The 23,787-nt window shown below is 39.4% G+C and overlaps 2 protein-coding genes and 1 pseudogene across 7 annotated transcripts in view; 1 reads left to right on the forward strand and 2 right to left on the reverse strand.

Moving 5' to 3' along the window:
* The window catches only part of PLCZ1 (phospholipase C zeta 1), a 40,744-nt gene extending 34,609 nt beyond the window's left edge, over nt 1–6,135 (reverse strand). For 2 of the 6 annotated variants that reach the window (XM_070269207.1, XM_070269205.1), the window contains exons 1-3: nt 5,822–6,040; nt 5,393–5,539; nt 4,241–4,364 (exon numbers count right to left, since the gene is read on the reverse strand). Coding sequence is in view for 4 of the 6 variants with exons in the window: in XM_070269205.1 (XP_070125306.1) it covers nt 4,241–4,364; nt 5,393–5,403 (135 nt within the window). In the remaining 2 variants the exon portion in view is untranslated. 6 annotated transcript variants of the gene reach the window in all.
* CAPZA3 (capping actin protein of muscle Z-line subunit alpha 3) lies at nt 5,824–7,236 on the forward strand. The gene has a single exon (XM_001501974.5). It carries the CDS (start codon nt 6,322–6,324, stop codon nt 7,216–7,218), a length of 897 nt encoding a protein of 298 aa, XP_001502024.1. The 5' UTR covers nt 5,824–6,321; the 3' UTR covers nt 7,219–7,236.
* Nucleotides 7,237–17,784: 10,548 nt separating this feature from the next.
* LOC100067851 (zinc finger MYND domain-containing protein 19 pseudogene) lies at nt 17,785–18,419 on the reverse strand (annotated as a pseudogene).
* Nucleotides 18,420–23,787: the final 5,368 nt, after the last annotated feature.

Genomic DNA, 23,787 nt, shown 5'->3' on the forward strand with positions numbered 1-23,787 from the left:
GAAAGACAAATAAAATGTACAGAGAGGCTAACCATTGGATTTAGCACTTTAGAAGTGAAGAGGAGTTCGAGATAGTTGTGAAGGCAAATGTTATTGCAATGGATCATTAAGAAGTGCAGAAAGAAATGTAAAGGTTTCTTTCTGTTTATCTGCTAAAAGAGAGAAAGTAACATTTAGAAGACGATATGGTGCTATTTCAGATAAGATTAAAAATAAGCTTAGACTGTGGAGGACCAACTAAGGTAGGAAATCAGAAACTAAAGGAACCCCCAAACGAAAATATAAGTGGCTGAATTGACCCAAGTTGCAGATTTGTAGGGCAGAGGCAACAGAGAAATATTCTACCTCATTCCTCTGCCTTTTAACTTCCAACCCATTCTACACTGCTGCCAGATTTATCCTAAAATATGCAATATTTCCCTACTCAAAAAATTTCAATGGCTACCTGTTGCCTATAAAAGTAAATCCAAACTCCAAGGCCTACCCTTTAGGATTTCTATCACCTGGTCATAACTGGCATCTGCAGCTATGTCTCGCCTTCATGCATTGTCTACTCAGGTCATGAGGGATTACCTTTTATTCCCCAAGCACTTCTTGCACTGTACTCTGTATATATGGCTTCTCCTTCCTCTAGGCCCAGCAAGAAAGCCACCATGGCATCTTTCATAAAAGCCCAAGTTAGAGTCTCTGTCTTCTCAAATTCTCTGTTAGAATTACCTATGAGATTTATTATAATCCGCTTATAAAATTGCAATTTCTACATTTCTTTTCCTCCTTATGAGAGAGACAACACTTTATTCACTTTTTACAATGCACAGTTTCTAACAGAGTGCTATGCACATACTGTAGGATTAATAATGATTGTGAACTACATAGAGAATTTGAAGATTTCAAGTAAGTCCTATAAGAATATAAATTCTTGGAGCTGGCCCCATGGCCTAGTGGTTAAGTTTGGCATGCTCTGCTTTGGCAGCCTGGGTTCGGATCCTGGATGCAAACCTACGCCACTCGTCAGAGGCCAAGCTGTGGCAGCAACCCACATACAAAATAGAGGAAGATTGGCACAGATTTTAGCTCAGCAACAATCTTCTTCAAGCAAAAAGAGGCAGGTTGGCCACAGATGTTAGCTCAGTGCAAATCTTCCTCAGCAAAAAAAAAAAAATATATATATATATATATACAAATTCTTGAAATGAAAAAGTATACTATTTCATACTCAACAAACAATTAGAGTGTGATCTAAGACTAGCTATGTATATTGAAATGACACATAATATTTGCTACAAAATATCTTACATGTTACAGATTAAAGATAATAAATGAAATAAATATTTTTTAATAAAGGGATTAAAAAAATCAGAGAATTGCTACTCAACTCATGACAATAATTAATTTTGTAATATAAAGTTTAAAATATTTTGCCATGGCTATAAAGTTATATGTTCTTTCTTCAAATTTCATAATAAAACATTTACCTTGTAAGAAAATAAATTCATGTCAGAATTTATGTCAGCTTCTTAAGAAACAAATAACTGTAATGCAATTTTCTATATTTTTTGAACAATTGTGATTGATGTGGCTTCAACTAATGCTTATTGATGCCTACTTTTGCCAAGACTGGTACTAGATACATTCACAAATAGTATCTTATTTAATATCCAGAACAATTCTGCAAGACAACTATATTAGTATCCCCATCCTGCAGATTAAGACGTTTGCTCAGAGAGATTTCTGACTTGCCAAGCACTACACAGCTAGGATCTCGTAGAGTGAAGAGTCTCCATGCCCATTTGAGCTTGCCAATAACAACAGCCCTGCGACACTGGAAGATTTTGGTCACCAAAATAAGATTCGTTGTGATTCATTTTATTTATTCTGGCTAAAAAGTAGATCCAGGAAATGTGGAAAGATTAGCAACAAAGTTGAGGTAAAAGATTAGGATGTTTTAGAAGCTTAATCTTCAGCTAGCCAGAAAATTCAGTTGACCAATACACCTTCCCTAAGTATTCTATTTAACCAACATTTTAATGCACATACAGAAATTTAGCCTAAGGCAACAAAGTATTATCTACTAGAGGGCCTAGCGGAAATATTTTAGTATATAAAAATGGTTTATCATGATCGTCAGCCTTGTTTATATGTAATATATGCTTCAAAGTATTTGAGGTCATTTTAAAGAGGTTTTTGAAGTATTCTAAGCAACCTCTGTGCCTCTAATTTTTATAATTAACATTATTTTCATAGCCACTCCAAAAAGGTTTTGGTAAATGGAGTAGACCTTTGACCCTGCTATGTCCAAGTAATCGTAAATTTCAATTAATGAGCTATTTCTTCACTTATTCTAACTGTGGAGCATTTTAAATATGGCATGCATTTTACTCAAGTGCATTTTAAACAGATCTCTCTATCATGCAGATAACTCAAAGCAACTTGACAATCACTGAATAAGATTCACAATATTTCACATTTGATACAGATTTAATTTATGTCTATCTATATATTGTGTTGACCGTGAATTTTATTAAACTAGAAAGCACATAGCTGTTTCTCCCTTTGGGCGATACCAGTGGGGGAAAATTCTCTATGTAAAGGTCTTTCACAAAAATTTGTGTTCTTCAGATGTGACATTAGACATGAACTGAAGAAAATTCTGATAGCTGATGGCAGCATCTGCTACTTGAATTCATAGAAACAACTCTGAAATGTCTGCCTTTTACTGCAGTCTCCTGAGAAGCACCGCTTTTCTTTTCTGAACTTCCTCTTTGTGGTTTGTAAACGTGAGGGGGTCAAATCTTATCAAGAAGAGTGCTTGTTGGGAGGCAGTTCTCCACGGTCTCCTGTTTCTGCACATTTCTGAAGAGGCACCAATGCCTTTCTTCAGGACTAGCTTTCCAAGGATGTTTGCCTAATGAGGAGATAGTACCTCCCTCCAGAGAAGAAGGTTTGCTCACTGTCTATGATAATGATAGGGACACTGGCCACGGCAAAGATCAGACAGGCTTATGCCAATAAAAGATCTGGATTCCTTAAGCTTGAGGTCGCTCTCCGGTAATGTAACCCGCTGCTTGTGCACGCGTCACCTAGCCCTCCTTACAGCACACTTTGGAAAGTGGGGCTTGGAGAAATGGCATCAAAATGCTAATACTCTGGCAATTGCTATTTTTATGAGTAACAAGCTGTCTTTTCCTTCTGAACTGGAAACCTGCCTCTGCCAACATTCACGAAATCTATCAGGGTAACTGGTTAGCCTGCAAGTAAGGTAACACAAGCTTCCTAGTTTGTGTTAGTGGTAACAATTTCAACACAGATTGTGTTATCTGGCTACTCATTTTCAAAAAACAAAATTATATTCAGGATCTCTAACTTCCTTACTATCTAAATTGGCCAGTCTAGTATTCTTGCCTGATTTGCCAAGAAATTTGTCATCTTCCTAGTCCAAAATCCAGCTAAACACATGGCTTTTTCTTGTTTTATTCATGATCTTTCCCTCTGTCCTATAGGGCAGAATTGAGCCAGGTTCCCTTCCTATTAGCTCTTCTTTAAATAAAGAACTTTTGGCATGATTTTCTACTTTGAGATGAGTAAAATACAATTTTTCTCAAGATTACCCATTCCTTCTATAAATCGCTAACATCCAATCCATTCACCATTTCATCATTTATATGATTTTGATCTGAGTGTGACCAGTTCTAATTTGATGTGAAAATTCCTGGATACTCAGCAGACTGTTCTAAACTAATAACCTAGTATTATTTCAAATTTTATCAACAGCTCATTTCACTTCCTCCCTAAATTCTCTCCATCTTGATTATAAGTTTGTTTAGCATAGTTAAAGCCTCTAATTCTTTTTTCCCCCTAGGGATTGGCACCTGAGCTAACATTAGTTGCCAATCTTCTTTTTTGTTCTTCTTCTTCTTCTCCCCAAAGACCCCCAGTACATAGTTGTATGTTCTACTCGTGGTCCTTTAGGTTGTGCTATGTGGGACTCCGCCTCAGCATGGCCTGATTAGTGGTGCCATGTCCACGCCCAGGATCCGAACTGGCGAAATCCCAGGCCACTGAAATTGAGTATGAGAACTTAACCACTTGGCCACTGGGCCAAGCCCCCCATTTAATTCTTAAAAGACTAATTTTTCATATGTATTTTCTGCAGAGAGCATCCAAGTAGCTATCGACATTTCCCTCTATGGGATTAAGTCCTTCCAAGGGTGGGACAGGCAGGGGGCGGATATCATCTCACCTTAAAAATACTTTTCACATGAATATAATTGCACCGAATATTTAACTTTTCAAGTAATTTCTGAGTTTTTTCTAGGTTAATCTTTCCACCTCTAAAGTCATCCCGAATCATCGACAAAAACCACGTATGAGCACAAAAAAAGCAGTTAAGGAAATTCTCACAGAAAGTTATTAGTATTTAATATACCTAAGGAAATATTTGATCTCTCTTCAGCTTAATGTTTTTATTTTTAAAGGAAAGTCTATCTCGTGCTTAAATGAAGAGACAGTTCTGTGATAAATAGTATCTAAAACAAGATTAAGTACTACTCTGTAATAAAGGTATGAAAAAGAGTAACACAATAGAAACTACAGGAAAAGAATAACAACCAACGTTGAGAACTCAAGTTATTACTTGGGAAATATAGTCTATTGCCTGAAGGCCTGGAATTGGGAGGTAGGTGGACTTCAAAATGTCCCTGTCACTTAAGATTTCTCAGCTTCAGTTTCCTTATCTGAAAAGTGGGCAAATTAATACCTGGTAAAGATGAGAGCATTGAATGAGTTCATAATATATCATTGAACACAGTTTCTGTTGGTGAGTGTTCAATACATAGTAACCTATTTATTGTCTGATATTACTACCACTCCATTAACCAAATGTCCAGCTATACACGTGACCATAAAAGCAACATTTTAAGCACCATCAAAAAGGGTTAAAAATGCCATGGTGAGCAAACACTGGGCATGAGAGAGAAAACTAAAATAATCAAGGTTACATGTTATATACAGATAAACTACAAAAATTAGGACACTTCAGTTTTAAAAATGGAGGTTGAGAAGAATTAATATGACACTCTATAAAATTATGAAAAGTATTGGTAAAAATTGTTCAAAAATCCACTCGATGTCAGATTGCTAGAACTAATGAGAAGCCCTTAAATTGAATGGCTATGACTTAACAGGGCAAAGCTCATTTTCATATAAGAAAAAGACGCAGGAAGCCAGGAGAACTCAGAAAACCTCAGGACGGATATAGAAAGAAGCCGTTTATACTTAAATGAGAGAAACTTAAGTTTAGCACTCCTCAAAAGAAAAGTTGAGAAGAGACACAAGAGAAGGAGCTAAATCGAAAAAAGAAGGAGAGGAATAGAAAGGCTTTCTGAGTGGATATTTGTTCTCCATATTTTCATGACCTGCTGTTCTGTTTCTCCTTGCTTAGAAGTCTCTCCTCTTTCGGTGTTGTCATGGGTTCCAAATGTAATTAACTCTACCCCTTTGTAGGAAGGGAATTTCTTGATCGTCATCGGCTGTTGCTTTTCTAGAGAGAAAGCAGAGAACACACAGGTGGTTTGTTGTCTTTGTTCTTTGGAGTTAGCTCAAATTTAAATCCCATAGAAACCACACACAAGATGTGGTCCCTGTGCTCTACTGCCCTTGAAACTTTCAGGCTTATTGTTTATATTCTGACCATCTTCAAACCTACAATGCTTATAAGTGCAGCATCCCTTGCTGCCTGGCATTTTTTCCATAAACTGCCATCATATCTCATCCTATTTTTGCTGTTTTGTTTAAACCCCTCAAACCTTTCAGCATAACATACTTCCAGTGGGCTTGGGGCAGCTAGGCAGCTATTCGGAGGGTCTGAGTACAAATCAATGCCACCATGGCCCCTCAAGGTCCAAAGTGCTGCCATAGACTCTCTAGAAACTCTGGGCTGCCTCTCTAGATCTCTCACAACATATAAAGCACACATGGACACACCACTTTTGAAGAAGGCTGTTCAGGAAGCTAAGTTCTTAAAATCTTCAAAATGCATATAGCTGGTTGGCTGGGCACCACGCTGTCAGGTGACCGTCATATTTTTCTTTTGGTCTGAACACCCATTGTGATATCATTGAAAGTTCCACACTTCATAGAGAAAGGTTCTTTATGACTTCATCAGGAGACTCAGAGCCTGCCAGACAACTAGTTTTCATGGCTAGACACAGTAATCTTAAGCTTGAACGTTTAACACCTTGATGGGAAAGGTGTCTCATGGAATGTTTTCTCATCCTTTGAACACTATTTATTTCAGAAGCTTTGCTTCTGCTGCAACCAAACATGTCACTTAAGATTCTGAGTAGGAAAGAGAAAGAAAGAGTAGTTCGCAGACTGTTAATACAGGCTCCTCCAGGGGAATTTTTAAATGCCTTTGATGATCTCTGTCTGCTTGTCCGTGATGAAAAACTTATGCACTATCAAGGTGAGTGTGCAGGCCACCAGCACTGCCAAAAATATTCTGTACCACTCTTCATCGATGGAAATCCAGTCCTCTTGTCTCATCACAATGTAGTGGGCGACTACCGATTTTTTGACTATCAAAGCAAACTTTCTTTCAGATTCAATCTGCTTCAAAACCAGCTAAAAGACATCCAAAGTCATGGTATCTTTCGGAATGAGACGGAATACCTGAGAAATGTTGTCCTGTGCGCCTTAAAGCTGTATGTGCATGAGCACTATCCACAAGGAAATTGCAACGTGCTGAGAAAAACCGTGAAAAGTAAGGAGTTCTTGATAGCTTGCATTGAGAATCACAATTATGGAACAGATTGCTGGAATGGCCTTTGGCAATCTAAATGGATTTTCCAGATACATCCATTTCTAACCCAAGTGACAGGAAGAATTTTTGTGCAAGCTCACTTCTTCCAGTATGTCAACTTACATATTGTCATCTCCAAGGACCTGAAAGAAAGCTTGGAAATAGTTAACCAAGCTCAACTGGCTATACATTTTTCAAGGCTTGTGGAAGAGCAAGAAAGTAAATTTCAAGCTGCAGTATCTGAAGAATTACAGGAGCTATCGAATGACGTCCTGAGAAAAATTCTACGAAGAGATCTTCCAGTGACCCGCACTCTTATCGACTGGCAGCGGATACTCTCTGACTTGAATCTGGTGATGTATCCTGAACTAGGATATGTCATTTATTCAAAAAGTGTGTTATGCAACTGCATAATATAAACGATTTGCTCCTGGTAATTGTCTTGACCTCATTTAGTTGTATTTCTGGGGAGTGGTTATTTTCCTAACGTTGAGAAGCCACTAGAGATACCTAGAACTTGAAAACGCAAGTTTAAATTAGGGAAGAGTGTAGCAAGTAATTCTACTCAGGGAATATTTGCCAATAAGGCATAAAAAAGGTGATGGAAATGTGTTTCATGGTAGTGATCTTCATAAAGCCAGACGCATTTATTAGAACCTAAAATAGCTTTATAAAATGTGGCACCCTTGAAGTAGCCAGACCTGTGGTCTAGTGGTTAAGATTCAGTGCTCTCACTGCCACAGTCCGGGTTCATTTCCTGGTCAGGGAACCACACCCTCCATCTGTTGGTTGTCATACTGTGGCGGCTGTGTGTTGCTGTGGTGCTGAAAGCTATGCCACTGGTATTTCAAATACCAGCAAGTTCACCCATGATGGACAGGTTTCAGTGGAGCTTCCAGACTAGACAGACTAAGAAGAAGGACCTGGCCACCCACTTCCAAAAAATTGACCATGAAAACCCTATGAATAGCAGTAGAGCACTATCTAATATAGCAACAGAAGGTGAGAGGATGACACCAACAGACTGGGCAGGGTTCTGCTCTGCTGTACCCAGGGTCACTAGAAGTCAGACTCAAGGGCACTAACAAACCCCAGAAGTATTGTAGAGGTGGTCAGGGTTAGGGCTCTGTGTGGTCTGTGTGTGTAGGAATGACTTTTGACTTTCTTTGGACTTGGAGAAGGTACACAAATGAAAGTCTGCAGATGATGCTTCATACACTTTGCGTTATTCAATTCAGTCTTACACTAACTCCAAGAGGGTGGATTTCAGTAGGTAACATTAGGGTTGGGTGTTCCATGAAACCAACAGATATCAAAGATCTAGCGTAGATGAAGGACTGTTTGTAAAGTTGGATCCACTGCCATACACCCCCACCACAAGAATTTGGGATTACTCAAATCCCTGGGCTTCTCTAATAACTGACATGGTCTTCAAAAAATCTACTGGAGAAGCCAGACCTCCCAAGTTTATATAGTCAAGCTCCTGTGAAGTCATCACTATAAGCTTTTACAAGTGCTTCATGCCAGGTTCTATGCTAAATGATTGGCACACCATTTTTCATCATTAGGCTGATAACAGTAGTATCCCCGTTTTACATGGGAAGAATATAAGATTTCAAGTTGTTTAATTCATCCAAGCCCACAGTAGGAGACAGATATGTCTGGCTCCAGCACTTGTGCTCCTAACCTTTAAAGTATTACAGTTCTACATGGAGGCCTGTTTCATTAAAAGTTGTCAACTCTACTATACAATGATTTAAGCAAGAATTTCACCTAAAGGATACCCCAAAAGAACTGGAACTGGTGGATTACTGCTTTCTAGCCAAGACAAATTGCCTATATAATCACCCTAGCACTATTGCCAGCAATGTTACTGACCGCTTGTGTCTGCTCTCAGTTCCAAACCTAAACCTCTCTAATAAGATTGCAGAATGACAGTAGATAGCCCCCACCCCCCGATTCCGATTATCTGGGAAGCAAAGTACTTTGTATTTTAGATCCATGCAATTGAGAAAATGTCTAATTCTACTTAATAGACATCGGGGCAGACGAGATCCTATGCAAGAATTTCTAAACCTCAAAACTCACTACGCCAACTGGTGGTTCTTAGAGAATCTCAGAATTACCTAGGGTGTATCTTTAAAAATACAAACTCCTGGTACCCATCCTCAAATTCTGATTTAGTAGGTTGGGAAATCTACATTTTGAATAATTATCGTCAGCCATTACTCTGATGCAGGAGGTCCCAGGGCCTCATTTTGAAAAATATTGCCCTAATCTTAAAGTAACACATCTCTGCTTCCTATTTACTTAATTAAAATCATGTTTTATAAACTATTGACCTGTAAAGTCCATTTCTCCTGCTTCATTGGATTCACTATGGACAGACAAAGGCTAGGCTTTCATCTGTCATGTTAAAAGGTAAGAAAAAAATATCTAAAAAATAAGCAGCAAAGAAAATTGCTCTCACAGCACTAAAATATACCAATTTGCCAAAAATCTTTAGCAAAAATTTGGATTTATATTATGGTTGTATATGCAAGTGCTGATTTTCCAGATCATTTCAGAATAACACTTAATGGTTTATGGGACAATCCCAGAGGCATTTAGTTCCCACTCTAACACAGGGTTTTTAGTATAATATTTATTGGTGTTAATGGATATAAAAGTCACATGTACGAATCATTCAAAACACTTAAAGTATAAAGCATTTTGACCTATTTCCTTCCATTGAATTTTATGGAACTGTTTTAAATATTAAGAATAGACAGCATATAAAAATTATATACTGTTCTTTTTTGCAAAACTTTATATATCATAAATATTTTCCCATGTCATCAAAACTCCTTGAGCACATAATTTTAATAATTTATGTGATATTCATACTTTTCATGCACCATAACAAGACAACCATTTCTCTATTCATATATAATTTAAAGCTTTAGCATGCTATTTCTGTTATTAATTAGGCTGTAGTGAGTATCTATATGCATAAAGCTTTGCCCACATTGTGGATTATTTCCCTTAAGATAAATTCCATAAAATTGCATATCGAAAAGATATGAACATATTAATGCTTTTTTTATTAATGCTCTTAATATATATTGTTAAATTGTGTTCCAGAAAGATTTAACAATTATAATCCCTCCAGTAGTTAAGAGAGTGTCCAGCACACCACAGTAATCTTGGCAATATTGAATATCAAATTTTTTCTTTGATAGGCAACAAACCAAACTTAAAACAATACAAAACAAACAAAAAAGGCATTTCATTAACTTATGCTACACAATCCCAAAAGCATTCCCACAGTCATATTATTTGATAGTTAATTTCTTTATATAGAGGCTGACATAGCCAGGAAAACCTACAGTAACTACATCCTCTCTGTACTTTTCACATACACACACACACACTCCCCTATGCCACACTTAGGCCTTCACTATGAATACACGTCCATACACACATGCCTAGGCACATACACACGTACAAAATGCTTCAGATCCTGAGGAATCACCATAGTATTTTCCAATGTTCCAGTGTTCCTTCCCCCCTCCAACCTCGATCCCATTCCCAACTGGAATGTAAGCTCCATCAGAATGGGGACCTTGTCTATTCCAAGTATCTAGTCCATTATTGCCTGTCATATGGTAGGTACTCAACGAATGAATAAATGAAAGAACAAATAAACAAGGATAATAGAGAAATGAAGCATGGCAGGTTTAATTGGACTTAAGATATTTTAAACCATCAAACGTGCTGTCCCCTTAGGAACCCTGTATTCCACTGCAGATCCCCAGGGCTGATGTTGTGACTCTTCACTCTAAGGCAGTTGATTCCATTCTGAAGCTGCCATTGGCCACCTCCTGCTCTGATGAACCTTGTTACTCTTTTCCCACTCCAAATGGAGAGAGATTTCTCCTTCAAAAAGTTTTAAAATATCAAGTTCTTCAAAAGTCATATATTTCTTTCAATTTTACGTGATCTTCTGTCAAAGACTTTTGCCCTACCCCTGGCGGGGGCTGGTCCAAGGGGCCAGTCCAATGACCATGTAACGTTCTACTCAAACAGAAATCCACGAGGGACCAAACATCCCCCAACCATCCCCTTTGGCGTGGTGAGTCCCTGCTGTTCTAGCCTCAGGCTCATCTTGATGCTGGAGCAGGCTTCAGCTTTCCTTCTTCGTTTGAACCTTCATCACAGTGTACAGGACCCAACTACTCCCTTCTACATATCACGCAGGTCTGGGATGATCAAACAAGGCTTCAATTGGACTCTCTGGATATTAATGAAGGCCCCTTTCCATAGCTGATTGGATTTAGTGACTCACTATGAAAAGTACTTCCAGGTCACTGCCACTCAGCCCATTTTCGGCCGTGTTATTGATTTATCTCACATTCTCCTCAATCTTCTCATCAATCATGACATATCTCTTAGATTCTGGCCCTTTTACTTGGATAATTTCAGCACCTTCTTAGGCTATTCTACTATTCTTAAAGAATGGATTCCCAGTCTAATGCTTCCTAGATTCTAATGAAACTTATCTCAACTCTAAAGCAGTCACTGGTCTCTCACTCCTGATGAGTAATCAATTTATTCTTTTTGATTGACTCCTATAGCCTTCTCCATGATAAGCTTTCAAATTTTTCTACTCTTGTTAAGCTTTCCTTCTTCATCATTCCTTCACTTAGTAAATGACTTTGTCCTTTCACTAAGACACATGCTTTCAAACAGAGCTTCTCCAGCTTTCTTACTCTGCTCTTAAAAATATATTTATTTTCTTCTCCTTCCAAATAGTCTGCAAAGAAGTGTACATTCCTTTCTTTTAGAAAAACTAGCTCTTTCTTTTCTTTTTAATCTTTTAGAAGACTAGCTCTTCCTCCTGTGCACTTGATCCTAAATCCTTGATCTTTTGTCATCCAAGCTCTTGCTGCATCAGTTACTCCTTTCATTCTTAACTCCTCACTTTCTCTACCCCATCTTGGCCCCTCTCCCCTATCACCAAACATTGTTCTAACATTCTAACTATCCTAAAAAATCTTCCCTACAAATTTCTCAGGTCCTTTCACCATGAAACTTTTCAAAAGATTATCACATTCCTTTTTTTTTGCTTCTTCCTTACCATTAATATTTTCTTAAATGAATGAATTTAATTAAGAGTCTGCTATGTTCTAGGCATTCTACTAAGCAATTTCGCCTGCCTCCCTGAATCCTTATAAGAAACATAGGACTGGGAATTATATTTTACAGCTTAAGAAACTAAGAATATTCTTAAGTAACTGTGCCAAATTGACACAGCTGGAAAATGACAGAACTGGGATTCCAATTCAGGTCTGTCACACTTCAAAACTCCTGCCCTTTACATCATATCATGCTGCCTTAACTCTGCACCTTCTGGCTTCCAGTTCAACAGTGTAACGAAAATCCATTCTCAAAAGTTTTCAATATCATAATTATTCCAATGGCCTTCCCTCGGTCATCATCACAGGAGCGTGACTATTTCTTTATCCTGAAAAACTTTTACTTCCTCAGTTGTAACTGCATCTTACGCTCCCCCTTTTCTAATTCTCTTAATTTCTCCTCCTCCACCGTACCCCACACTCCAACATAGGCATCTTCCAAACTTTCGTTCTCCATCCTCTTCTTTTGACATTATCATCCTCATTCACCGAGGTTTTCAGCAACTATCCCATTCTTCACAATATTCATCAGGTAAAACATAAAAGGAAAAGTCCAGTACTCATTATCCATGGCCTGTTACTAAGTAACTCTTTAAACAGGATTTTTTACAACATATGCATCTTTTTCTCTTCTTGCTTGGCTTGCAAATTTGTTGCTTTTTTTTTTTAATCATTAATTTGTCACTATGCACTATATTCTGACACTACCTTGATGACACTATGCCAGAAAAGGTTTGCATAAACACATGTCCCAGGTCGACTCCATCTCCAAGAATATCCTATCTTGGCAGTACTCCCTCTTGGGCCACACTCCCTACCCGACTCCACTCCACCCACCATCCCTCCAACCCAGGTTCACCCATGTTCTACAAGTGAAAACAGGACATCTACTAAATAATCATACAGATGACTCCAATCAACTTGACTTTGGGCTTCATTTACACATTTTCAATATCATCTGCAAGTCCTACCTTACAGTGTCAAAATTAACATTTCTAGAACTAAGCTCTTATTCTTTCCTGCCTCTCTCTCCCTCAAGCAAATTAACCTTTCTTTTTTTCTGCTCCTGGAAGCGTTATCTTGCCATTAACTCAAGGTCAAAACTTGAAGCATTCTTAACTTCTTTCCTATGTCCTAAAATCCGACTAGTCATTGAGTCATTTTATTTCTGTCCCTGCAAGATTTTTTATTTATTCCCTTTGTCCCCTTATCAATAATCTTTGTTACTTTTTACTTATTAACTTTCTACCTAGTCTGCCTTCATTTCTTTTCTTTTTCTAATCTTCAATCTGTTCTATGAAGTTCTGCCAAGTTAATTTTCATAAACCTCAACTGATTACTCACTGATGTCGCTCACAGTCTTGGTCAAACACTTTTAAAAGATACATATTGACTAGGGAATATATTTCAAGTTCCTCAGCTTAGCATTCCAAGGTCCTCCATGATCTGAACCCTTACCTTTTCCATGGATCTTCTAGGGCTAAACGGACTTAATCACCTTTTCCAAGACACCTAAGAGAAGCTTCACCAGAAGTGCTCTCTACATTTCCTAAATGTGAATGCGTTTTATCTGTAATTCTGCTTTCGTACTTATCCACCCTAATTTGAATATTAGATGTGTGCGTTTGTTCTGTTTCTCTTAACAGACTAAAGGAGGATATTTGTTTCATTCATATGCATTGTGGTGGAAATCTATGAAACTTTGAGTCAGAATATCTATGTTCAAGTCCTCATTCTACCAATTACTACTTTTGTGACATTAGTTAAGGTTAAAATATATGACTTCTTTGATACCCCAATTGTTCCATTTGTTAAATGGGGAGGATTTTTGCAACACTAAGGTGAGACCATAATTGTACAGCACTTTTCCAACTGCAAACTTGCACACCTAGCATGATATTTTACATATAATGCATGAGCAGTAAATGGTTGGTGAATGAATAAATGTCCAAGAGAAGAGAGCTTCCATCAGTCTCTCAGATTGGCCAGAGCTTCACAAGCAATATTTCCCAAAGATGAGAGAAAGTTTCTAAGAGCATCATTTCTCAATCCAACCAAACTTTTCACCTTTCAGGTATTCGAGTGGATAAATGCCTCTGCGCTGGAAGCACAGCTTTGCATTTTAAAGATCTTTCATAGTGTCTGGCACATGATAAGAATATAATTCCCACACTCTGTATTTCCCTGACAATTCATTCTTAATGTCTTATTATGTGCCAAGTGGACCTAGAGCCCATAAGGAGGCTCCAGGGACAAGATCTGTCTTCCAAATTTAATCATTCAGTGTCCCAACAGGAAACAGATGACGAAAACAAATTGGACAATTCAAAGAAGGTATAATGAGGGGATTACCTACAAAGATGTGGGAACACAAAGGACAGTGAAATAACATGAGAGCAGTTCTCATCTTTAGGTCAAGGTTAGGGAGTGGCCATTAGAACCTAGAAAAAGGAGTTAATATGATGAGCCACCAGAATAAGGACTGTAACCTTCTGTGGAAACTGCTCAGGAAGAGAGCAAAGGGCATAAATGCTTTCCTCCTTTCTCCAGTCTTCTGTCAGAGCTTCCCACTGGCAAATCCAACCAAAACCTAGGGGCAAGGAAGTCCATTAACACAGTGCATGCACATCAGCCTCCCAAGGCCAGTATAAGGGTGGTAAAGGGAAGAAAGTGGATCCAGCGGGGCAAATGGAAGATACCAGACACACATTCATTCATCTGAATATGATTTCTGACACCTTACAGGGCTTTTGTTTTAGTAAGATGAACATCTGGCATTCACTAAGTATATTTCACCCTTTTGTTCATTTAGAAATGTCATTAGTTTAAATATAGTTTCTAGGGTTACATAAAAGATGTGTTTGGAAAGATTTCAAGTAATTTTTCTGTATATTTTAGTCCATTTTAACTCTCTTGAAAAGGACAACCTCTTCTGGGTTATAAAAGCAACAGCTTTCCTGAATTAATTTTATTACATAAATATAATGCTTATCATACTGTTATCTCCCTAGTAACTTTTTATTCTCATTTTAGAATATGTAAAGTGCCCTCACTTGACAAACACCGTGGGCATGCTCCAAACTCATATGAATAAAAAAGAACTTACGGTGTAAATAGGATTTACTAATTGACAGATTTATTTTTTTCGGTCCCTAGGAATGTGACCTGTGACCCTAATAGCATGCAAATGCAGCCCTCAGTTCGGAGACCCTCATGGTACGAGGGAATGAAGAACGGGGAAAATTCCATAAACAGCACATGTGTTTTTAGCAGAGATATCTGAACAGTATTTCAATGTTCCTTAATGAGTATTTCCCGCATTCACTTCAGTACTTCTTTTTATACCTCATTTTTGGATAAACAATCTTCAATTCAATAGTTCCAATTATTCTAGATTTATTAAAAAAAAAAAAAAAAAGGAAAATCAGGGCTCTTTTGTCAAACTGTTAGTGTAGCATAACTAATGCCTGAAGTTCACGAAGGGTCTGTGGTGTTTGTTTGGAATTAAATTAGCCGTGTCCAGGGCCGGTAATCACATGTCAAACCGATCTCTTTAGAATTTCTAGAAATCCTTGTGGAGTGCCATAATCTCTAATGACAAGACCTCAAGAAATAGGAGAAGAAAATATGATTTTTCTTTTCTTTTAATGATTCCACTTTGCCCTTGTAGATACGACTCCCCTGCAAGTCGCTTTCTCCACGGCTGGAGAAGCTTCTGCTACACAACAGTTTTTAGACGTGTGGGCCGACCGTTTGCCATTTCGGCATTACAGCAAATGATTCTATTTGTAATTTCCCACTGCCTCCCCTCCGAAAAACCTGTAGATGAGTTTACAAACATGTTAACACATGCATAAGAGAAGTGTCCTGGAGGGAGTCTCCCCAGCGGTCTCTGCTTGAGATTAACCCGCGACGGGAGTGCTGTCCCGCACAAAGTGCTGATCACCGAGCGCCTCCATGGCGGCTGTTCTGGGCGCATGTCGCTGGCTTCTTGGGCCCCTCCAGGGTCAACCACCATCTGTGCCGCTGTGTCAAGAAAGAGCCCACTGGAGGCCTGGGAAGTGCCTGCCCCAGAGCGTAGATCTGCTTAAGAGCAAAGGGAACACTCTCATACACTGCTGGTGGGAATGCAAACTGGTGCAGCCACCACGAAGAACAGTATGGAGATTTCTCAAAAAATTAAAAATAGAAATACCATAGTGTAGGGGAGGAAGACATTTCCTCTACCTTCTCTGGGTTCGTCTGGCCAGAGAACGAATTAAATTCACGTGAGACAGAATAGCAGGAGAAAATTAAACAAAGCTTTATAAGGACCATAGCCTTTGGGAAGAAAGGGCACCGAAGAAGTGGGGTGCATGGAGTGGTTATATACCCTCAAACAGGATGTTTCACATATGATTGAAATGTCCCTCCCACAATAGTCACAAGATTGCCCTGTCAGCACAGCGCTTGATGGACACAGCGGGTAGTGGGTCTGCTATCCCAGAGTGTGTAGCAGGAGGCAAGTCTATTGTCTCAAGCTGGGTGGTCACAGATGAGCGAAGCAATCAGTTCCTAGCCTAAGTAAAGATGCTTAATCCTTAAGGGAATACCAATGTTGGGAGGGGGAGGGAAGTTGCACCTTTATCTCAAGGGCCTTTGTTCTTGCCATAGGGAATCGCTAAAGCAGATATACAATGCATGTTCAACGGCCTCGGTCAGGCCCTTTTGGAAAGACAAGGTCAAGCCGAATTAGGTTTACACCAAATGGCTTCCTCATGTATTCCAACACATCCCACTGCTTGCCATCTTTACCCGTCAATGCACACATGGGAGAGGCCCAGGCAAGCTGAGCAACCGGCCAAAATGGCCGAAACCACCAACTTAAATATCATCTTTATCATCTTCAGCTAACAACAAAGGAGGATGTTGGGGGTGGGGGGAGCCAGTTACAGGAGGTTACCAGAAACAGGAATAAGATTATTATGCAGATTTAAGTCCTTGCCTTTGGTATTGCTTAAGAGTTTCTAGAGATAAAGTCATCCCCTTTCTTCTTCCTGGTACAGAGAGGGAGGCACCTTTACAGATAGAGATTTCCTTTACAATGCAAATGTCTCCTAACAAAGGGCAAGCAAGTTCCACTCCTCAGAGCCTTCTTCCCTGTCCCAGTTTATCAAAAGCAACAAGCCCAATACTCCTCATGCCAAAGAGACATATCTTGGCGTGGCCAATTCCAGGCCCCCAGAATAGGATCCAGCTATCCCACTACTGGATGTTTATCCAAAGAACTTGAAATCAAAGATCCAAAGAGATTTATGCACCCCTATGTTCACTGCAGCATTATTCACAATAGCCAGGATGTGGAAACAACCCAAGTGCCCTTCTACCCATGAATGGATAAAGATGTGGTATATATAAACAATGGAATACTACTAAAAAAGGACAAAATTGTCCCATTTACAACAGCATGGATGGACCTGGAGGGTGTGATGTTAAGTGAAATAAGCCAGAGACAGAAAGACAAATGCTGTCTGATTTCACTCATGTGTGGAAGATGATAAAAACGTGGATAAAGAGAATAGATTAGTGGTTACCAGAGGGGAAGGGAGTTTGGGGGTGGGCAAAAGGGACAAAGGAGCACATATGGATGGTGATGGATAAAAATTAGACTACTGGGGGTGAGCACAATGAAGTGTATTCAGGAACTGATAAACAATAATGTACACCTGAAACTACACAATGTTATTAACCAGTATATTCCCAATAAAAAATTTAAAAAGAGCCAGGAAGCCGTAAGCACTGATGTTGTGCTACAGGTCAGCGGCCGGGTCATCGCTCCAGCTCCAGCTCCTGCTGGAAGGGCTCTTCTCCAGACAGCGCTTCCCAGCGGCAGGCCAGTTCTCTGCAGCCCTGGGAGCCCCAGGACCAGGCCATCTAGCAGCGCCCGCAGATGTTGAACACCCGGAGCTACATCTCAGTCACTGTTCAGGGAGCATAATGGCACTGTTGTAGGTGCAGGAATTCTCCTCTCCCACCACGTCCCGGTTGGCGTTATAGTACCAGGTGGGGAACTGCCCTTCTGTCGGGCCCATGGGAAGCTGATGAATCACCAGCCAATATAAGCTTTGCTCCCTTTGTTTTCTGGAGGTCTCTTCTGCTTTGGGCCCCCAGCCCCGCCGCACCAGCTGCATATTGTCCAGATGTTGAGATGCACCACCTGAAAGGCCCCAGCACTGCCTCCCCTACGCCGCTCCCCCAACAGCTCATGGAGGAGCCTCCCAACCCCCTTCCTTGGTCTTTGTCAAAGTCATGTGCGGATGTCTCAGCACCGTTTCCGTCTGCCTCCACTTCCATTCGGGTCTCAAAGGAGCACCACTGGGAGTTCTTGCTCATCTATCAGGGTGTGCCCGGTATTCCCAGCCACCTGGGCCGAACCACACTATGGCAAATTTGAAGCCGGTCATGACGGGGTCTCCACTTGGCGGGAGGCACCACTCCCTCAGGACAGTAGCTCTTTTTAGTTAGATGGTACCACTCAGTGCACTTTGTTGGAATTACCATTGACTCCGAGCACACATCTGTTCACAGGGAATTTGACTATAGAAATAGAAACTGTGGCTTAGCTTGGTTAGGGACGTACTTCTAACCCACTCCTGAACAATTATCACTCTGCATTCATTTCACCCAGGAATACCTCATACCAAACCCTTCAGGACCTTGTAGAACAATCTGACCTGGCTACCCAACCACCATATATGCATCCCAGCTTCCTCCTTCCTAAGGGACTGCCATGCCAAGGTCTTCCCTCATGTTACTGCAAATTTATTTAACTCTCTCCCAAAATTCTTTTGCAAAACATTTTCACTGATCTGTTAGTAATTCTGCTTCCCTTTTATCTTCCCATCGCTTCCTTCTTTTAAATTAACTTTCAAAAAGTAGTTCTTTATAGGTGTATGCCTTAAGGGAAAGGGTCCTATCTTATTTATACCTTTGGTGATCCCACTACACAGTCTGGAACATGGTGAATGTTTAGTAGATATTTGTTAAATATGCAGATGGATGGTTAGCTGGATGAATAGGTTGAAGGAAGAAAATAAACTCTATTGCTGTTTTCTTTAAATAGATACCTTTTCCACTAAATATTCGAATTTTCAAAGCATCAAGAGTTTAATGTCAATGTGAAAATGCAAGCGCAAAGGATATCCTAAGATTTAAAAAGAAGTATCTGGGATTTCATGGACAAACAAGTTTAAAAACACGTTAGTGTATTTCCCCACTTGGAGAGCCTCAATTAAAGGCTCCAAGATAGTCCGTTACTAAAACACTATTTAGTTGAGTCTCATCTGGAGATCATCTTCGATTCCTCTCTTTTCTCCTCACCACCCACATCTACTCTGTCTGCAAGGTCTATGAGTCTGACCTCCAAAAGAACGTCTGTCCATTTCCCTCCACCGCTGCTGCTATCACTCTAAGCCATGGCCCCATCTCTTCTCAGAGGAATAGTACATTGTCCTCCTAATTAGAATCTCTGTTTCCACTCTTAGTCTCCTACAAAGTGAGCCAAAGTGAGCTTTTAAAAACATAAATTGATCCCCTGCTTATTCCTCAAGCATACCAATGGGTTTAATGTTCTTAAAGCCCAATCTTCATATATTGGCCTCCAAGGCCTTGTGATCTCTGACCCAAGCCTTCCTCTCAAACCTTATCAACCACTGCTCTTCTCCTTGCTGGCCACTCTTTTGTCCACTAGGCTCCCTTCTCTGCCTTTTCCATGCCAAGCCCTCTCCTACATGACGGCCTTTGTACCCGAAGTTTCCTCTGCCTGAAAATTTCTCTCCTTCAGCTTTTCTTCATCCTTCAAGACTCAGCTCAAGCATTATCTGTCTGAAACTCCTCTCAAGAATTGGTCTTTCCCAGTGACTTCTCACCATATCGTCAACATTATTTCCTTTATAATTTCCTCAGCACCATTTGAACTTTTTAAAATTCTGTTTTTCTACACTAGAATACAAACCCTATCAGGGCAGCAACCTTGTTTATCTTGCTTAGCAGACTATCTTTAGAACCTAAGTAATGCCTGGCACATGATAGGGAGTAAATATTTTTTGATCAAATATGTTTATTCATGGGACCCTCTTTCAAGTGAAACATTAACCTTCCACAGAACACATTTTGGGAAATTCTGCTAGAGGTTGAAAAGTCACCATTTTACATTAGAAGTTCATGTATATCTTCAGGGAGTTCAGAATTTCTATTCATATAAAATGGGCTTTATAATTCTGACATAAAAATACCACACATGTGCTCAAAAGCCCATTACAAAGTGTATGTTAACGCTATTAGGTAAAAATTATATATCTACCATGTTAATATATTTTCACTAGCCATTATATGTTCTGATTTCTACAAAGAATTCTCCTTTCTTTGAATATTTCCTTAAGACTGATTCTGTCCTTGTCTTGAAGAATTCATGCTCAAGGCTTCTGCTCATAAGCCACTTATAAGCTTGGAAATATTTGAAGCGTGTCATAGTTTTTTTGGTTTTGGTTTTTGACTAAGAGACTGTAACCATTATACAGCTTTATTTCTTCATTTATAGATTGGGAATCCAAAATAAGGCCCAGAGAATTGGAGTGGTTTTTTCAAAATCATGCAACTTTAATTAAAACTATAGTGTTGGCCAGTGTTATTTTCACATTTTGTTCTATCTTTCCTATTGTTCCTAAGTCCACAAGGCAGGCCTTAGAAGGAATATATGAGGTGCTGGGCCCAAACGACAAGCTTGAGCAGCACCTAATTTCAGAGAGGATGCTTGGAAAGACCCACTGCCATTTCCATTGCAGTGGAGCAGCCTGATTAGCTGTTCATTATGACAGAGTGGGATTAGATGCCAATTTTATTTCCCTTTACCCTCTGATAATTAGAGGGACTTGTCCAAACAAAGAAAGCCTTCATAGCTCCATTTCCATTTATATTGAAGTTGCCTACAATTGGATGGTGTCAAAAAAGGAAATAATCTACAACTTTTGAATAAATCATGTTAATACTAATGCTCTTGTAACTTTTAACAGATGTTTTAAAATTTGTCTTCATGTAGTTGATGAATAGTAAAATTACACAGGTCTTGAGTGGGAAGCCACGAAGATGAGAAGTCAATCTTCTTCTTCTGTTGATACACAGTTTGACAAAAGAAGCTGCTGAAGTCAACCAGAAGAAGAGAGCGATCCTAATAGAAAAATAGGCAATGTGTATAAACAGGCAATTTACAGAACAGGAAATCCAAAATGCCTATGAAAAAAAATATGAGATAATCAAAAAAACGCAAATTAAAACAACCATTAGTTTTATGTTACACCTATTTTAAAAGGCAAAAATTAGATGCTAATTGACTTAGGCAAATTATGTTAGGGATGTGTATTTGTGTATGTGTACATGTGTGCACGTGCATGTGTGTGTTTACGTGTGCATATGCATGTGTGTGTATAAGAACTCTCATACAGTGCTGGTGGGAAAGTAGACCAAAACTGCTGTTCTGAAGAGCACGCTGACACTATTTAGTCAAATTAAACATATGCATACCCTGTGACTCAGCAATTCCGTTCTTTGGTATATTTCCTTCCAAAATTCTCATACTTGTCTCTAAGGAAACATATACAAGGGTGTTCACAGCAGTGTTGTTTGTGGTGGCAGGAAGTTAGTAGCAATTTGGAAACCCATCACTGGTGAATTAAAAGGTAAATGTGGTAGATGCACAGCAAGGAGTACTGTGCACAGCTGGAAGTAACGGAACAGAAGCACAGAGAGCAATATGGGTGCATCTTAATTACGTATTGCTGGATAACGAAGAGCAGACACAATGTAATTTATATCACAATAATAAATGCAGAAATTAAAAATCGATGCTTATAGGGGCCAACCCCGTGGCACAGCATTTAAGTTCGTATGTTCTGCTTCAAAGGCCCAGGGTTTGCCGGTTCGGATCCTGGGTGCAGACAGGGCACTGCTTGTCAAGCCATGCTGTGGCAGGCGTCCCACATATAAAGTGGAGTAAGATGGGCACGGATGTTAGCTCAGGGCCAGTCTTCTTCAGCAAAAAAGGGGAAGATTGGTGGCAGATGTTGGCTCAGAGCTAATCTTCTTCAAAAAAATAGATGCTCACAAATACACATTTTTTAAAGAACACATATTTTTTAAAAAATACACATTACACATTTTAGAACAGTTGCCTGTGAATGACAGGTGAAAAGAACTGGGCTATGGGGAAAAACAGAAAATAGATACAGGCGTGAATAAAAAGTGAAACAAGAAAAGCAAGGAAACAAATAAAAAATAATAAACAAACCAAAAATAAACAACTCCAAGGACAAAAAAGAGGAAACTAAAGGGAAAACAAGTAGAAGTAACAATTGTTTTACTTATTCAGAAGCAGAATGAACTTAAAGCCCCCAAAAAGAAGCTGAAATATTTGCCCACAGTTTCCCTCCCCTCCCCTCGCTCCTCAGGAGACAGTCCCACCTTTCATCTCCAGCTCCTGTAACTGTGAAAGATCTGCAGTTGTAGGACTGACTGGGTAAGGCTGTGCTCTGGACAAAATCATAAATGCCACTCATTTGTCTGAGGCGGAATTCCTCAAGATGAACACAAACTGGAATTGGAAAAGAAAATCTGTCTCTGTGTTTGCCTAAGAGGTGATTGGAAAAGGTGAGTTTGGCCTCGTAGGCTGCCACAGGTACCCACGCATTGTTTAGGAGCCATCAAAAGAGGCCTGGGCGTGTGAGGAATGTCAGGTTCTAACCGGTGAATTGGAAAGTTAGTGTATTGCTTACCAGGTCAGTAGATTATGAAAGTCTGACCACAAAGATCCAGCATAGCGTTTCTCTCACTCACACAAAATTGTAACAATTTTCTGTTTAATGAGACTGCTTTGCAGAGTACATAAATGACCGGCTTCTCCAGTTTCCCTCGTTCTGATCTTCTCTTTTGTTCATCTCTATTTTGTTGCCTCACCTAATTCCTGATGGTGAAGAAAATTAGCACAAGTTGCTGATCTATTCATTTTAAAATTTTTACTTATTACCGTTCAATGAATATGTCAAAAAAAGCAAAACCACAAAGATAAAGTCCATTTAGCTTTCAGCAGAGTGCTGCATTTGAAGGAATTTAGCTGTAAAATCATGGGTGATATTTTTCTGGGAAATGACAGTATAACAGAAAATGAGTTGACACTTTTCAAATAGGTATTGGAGACGCTTTGGTGTCCTTGTCACACAATCACATGTATTCTCAGGGTGCCCTGGAGTTTCTGGCACAAAGAACAGACAGCACTAGACTTAGTATTAGACAGTCAGTTTACATCCATCCTGAGATATGTGACTCTGGGGAATGCAGTGCGTTCCTACAGTTAATACGGCAGCAGTAGAAGATATTATGGGCATCACTATAGCCAACTCAAAATATATACAATAACTTTCAAGCATATTATGAAAATATGGCTCTTATGCACTGAAGCCAAAAGGTGTTTGGAATGGCTAAGATGAGAAAATATATTCTGGAGTCGATAGAATGCAAGATTCCCTCCCAACCCCTCTGCCAGTGCCATCCATCTAAATCCAGAGTTAGAAATCTATGTATGCTAGTCATTAGTTAAAACTATTCCCCTCTTCTGCATTCCCACACTATTAGCTTTCTCCTGGGAAAGTGATCATGGAGAAGCTTCAAGTGGTGTCAACAGTAAACTCTTTCCAAAGGTCTATGGGACACGAGAATATCTAAATCAAGCTGGATTCATCTACCATTGGTGGAGTAAAGAATAAACCGTAAGCTGTAATGTTT

The sequence above is a fragment of the Equus caballus genome, chromosome 6 (genome assembly GCF_041296265.1).
Source record: "Equus caballus isolate H_3958 breed thoroughbred chromosome 6, TB-T2T, whole genome shotgun sequence".
Taxonomy (NCBI): Eukaryota; Metazoa; Chordata; class Mammalia; order Perissodactyla; family Equidae; genus Equus; species Equus caballus.

Bases quoted from the DNA above. Each gene is read 5' to 3' on its own strand.
- CAPZA3 (XM_001501974.5), top strand. From the start codon at position 6,322: ATGTCACTTAAGATTCTGAGTAGGAAAGAGAAAGAAAGAGTAGTTCGC.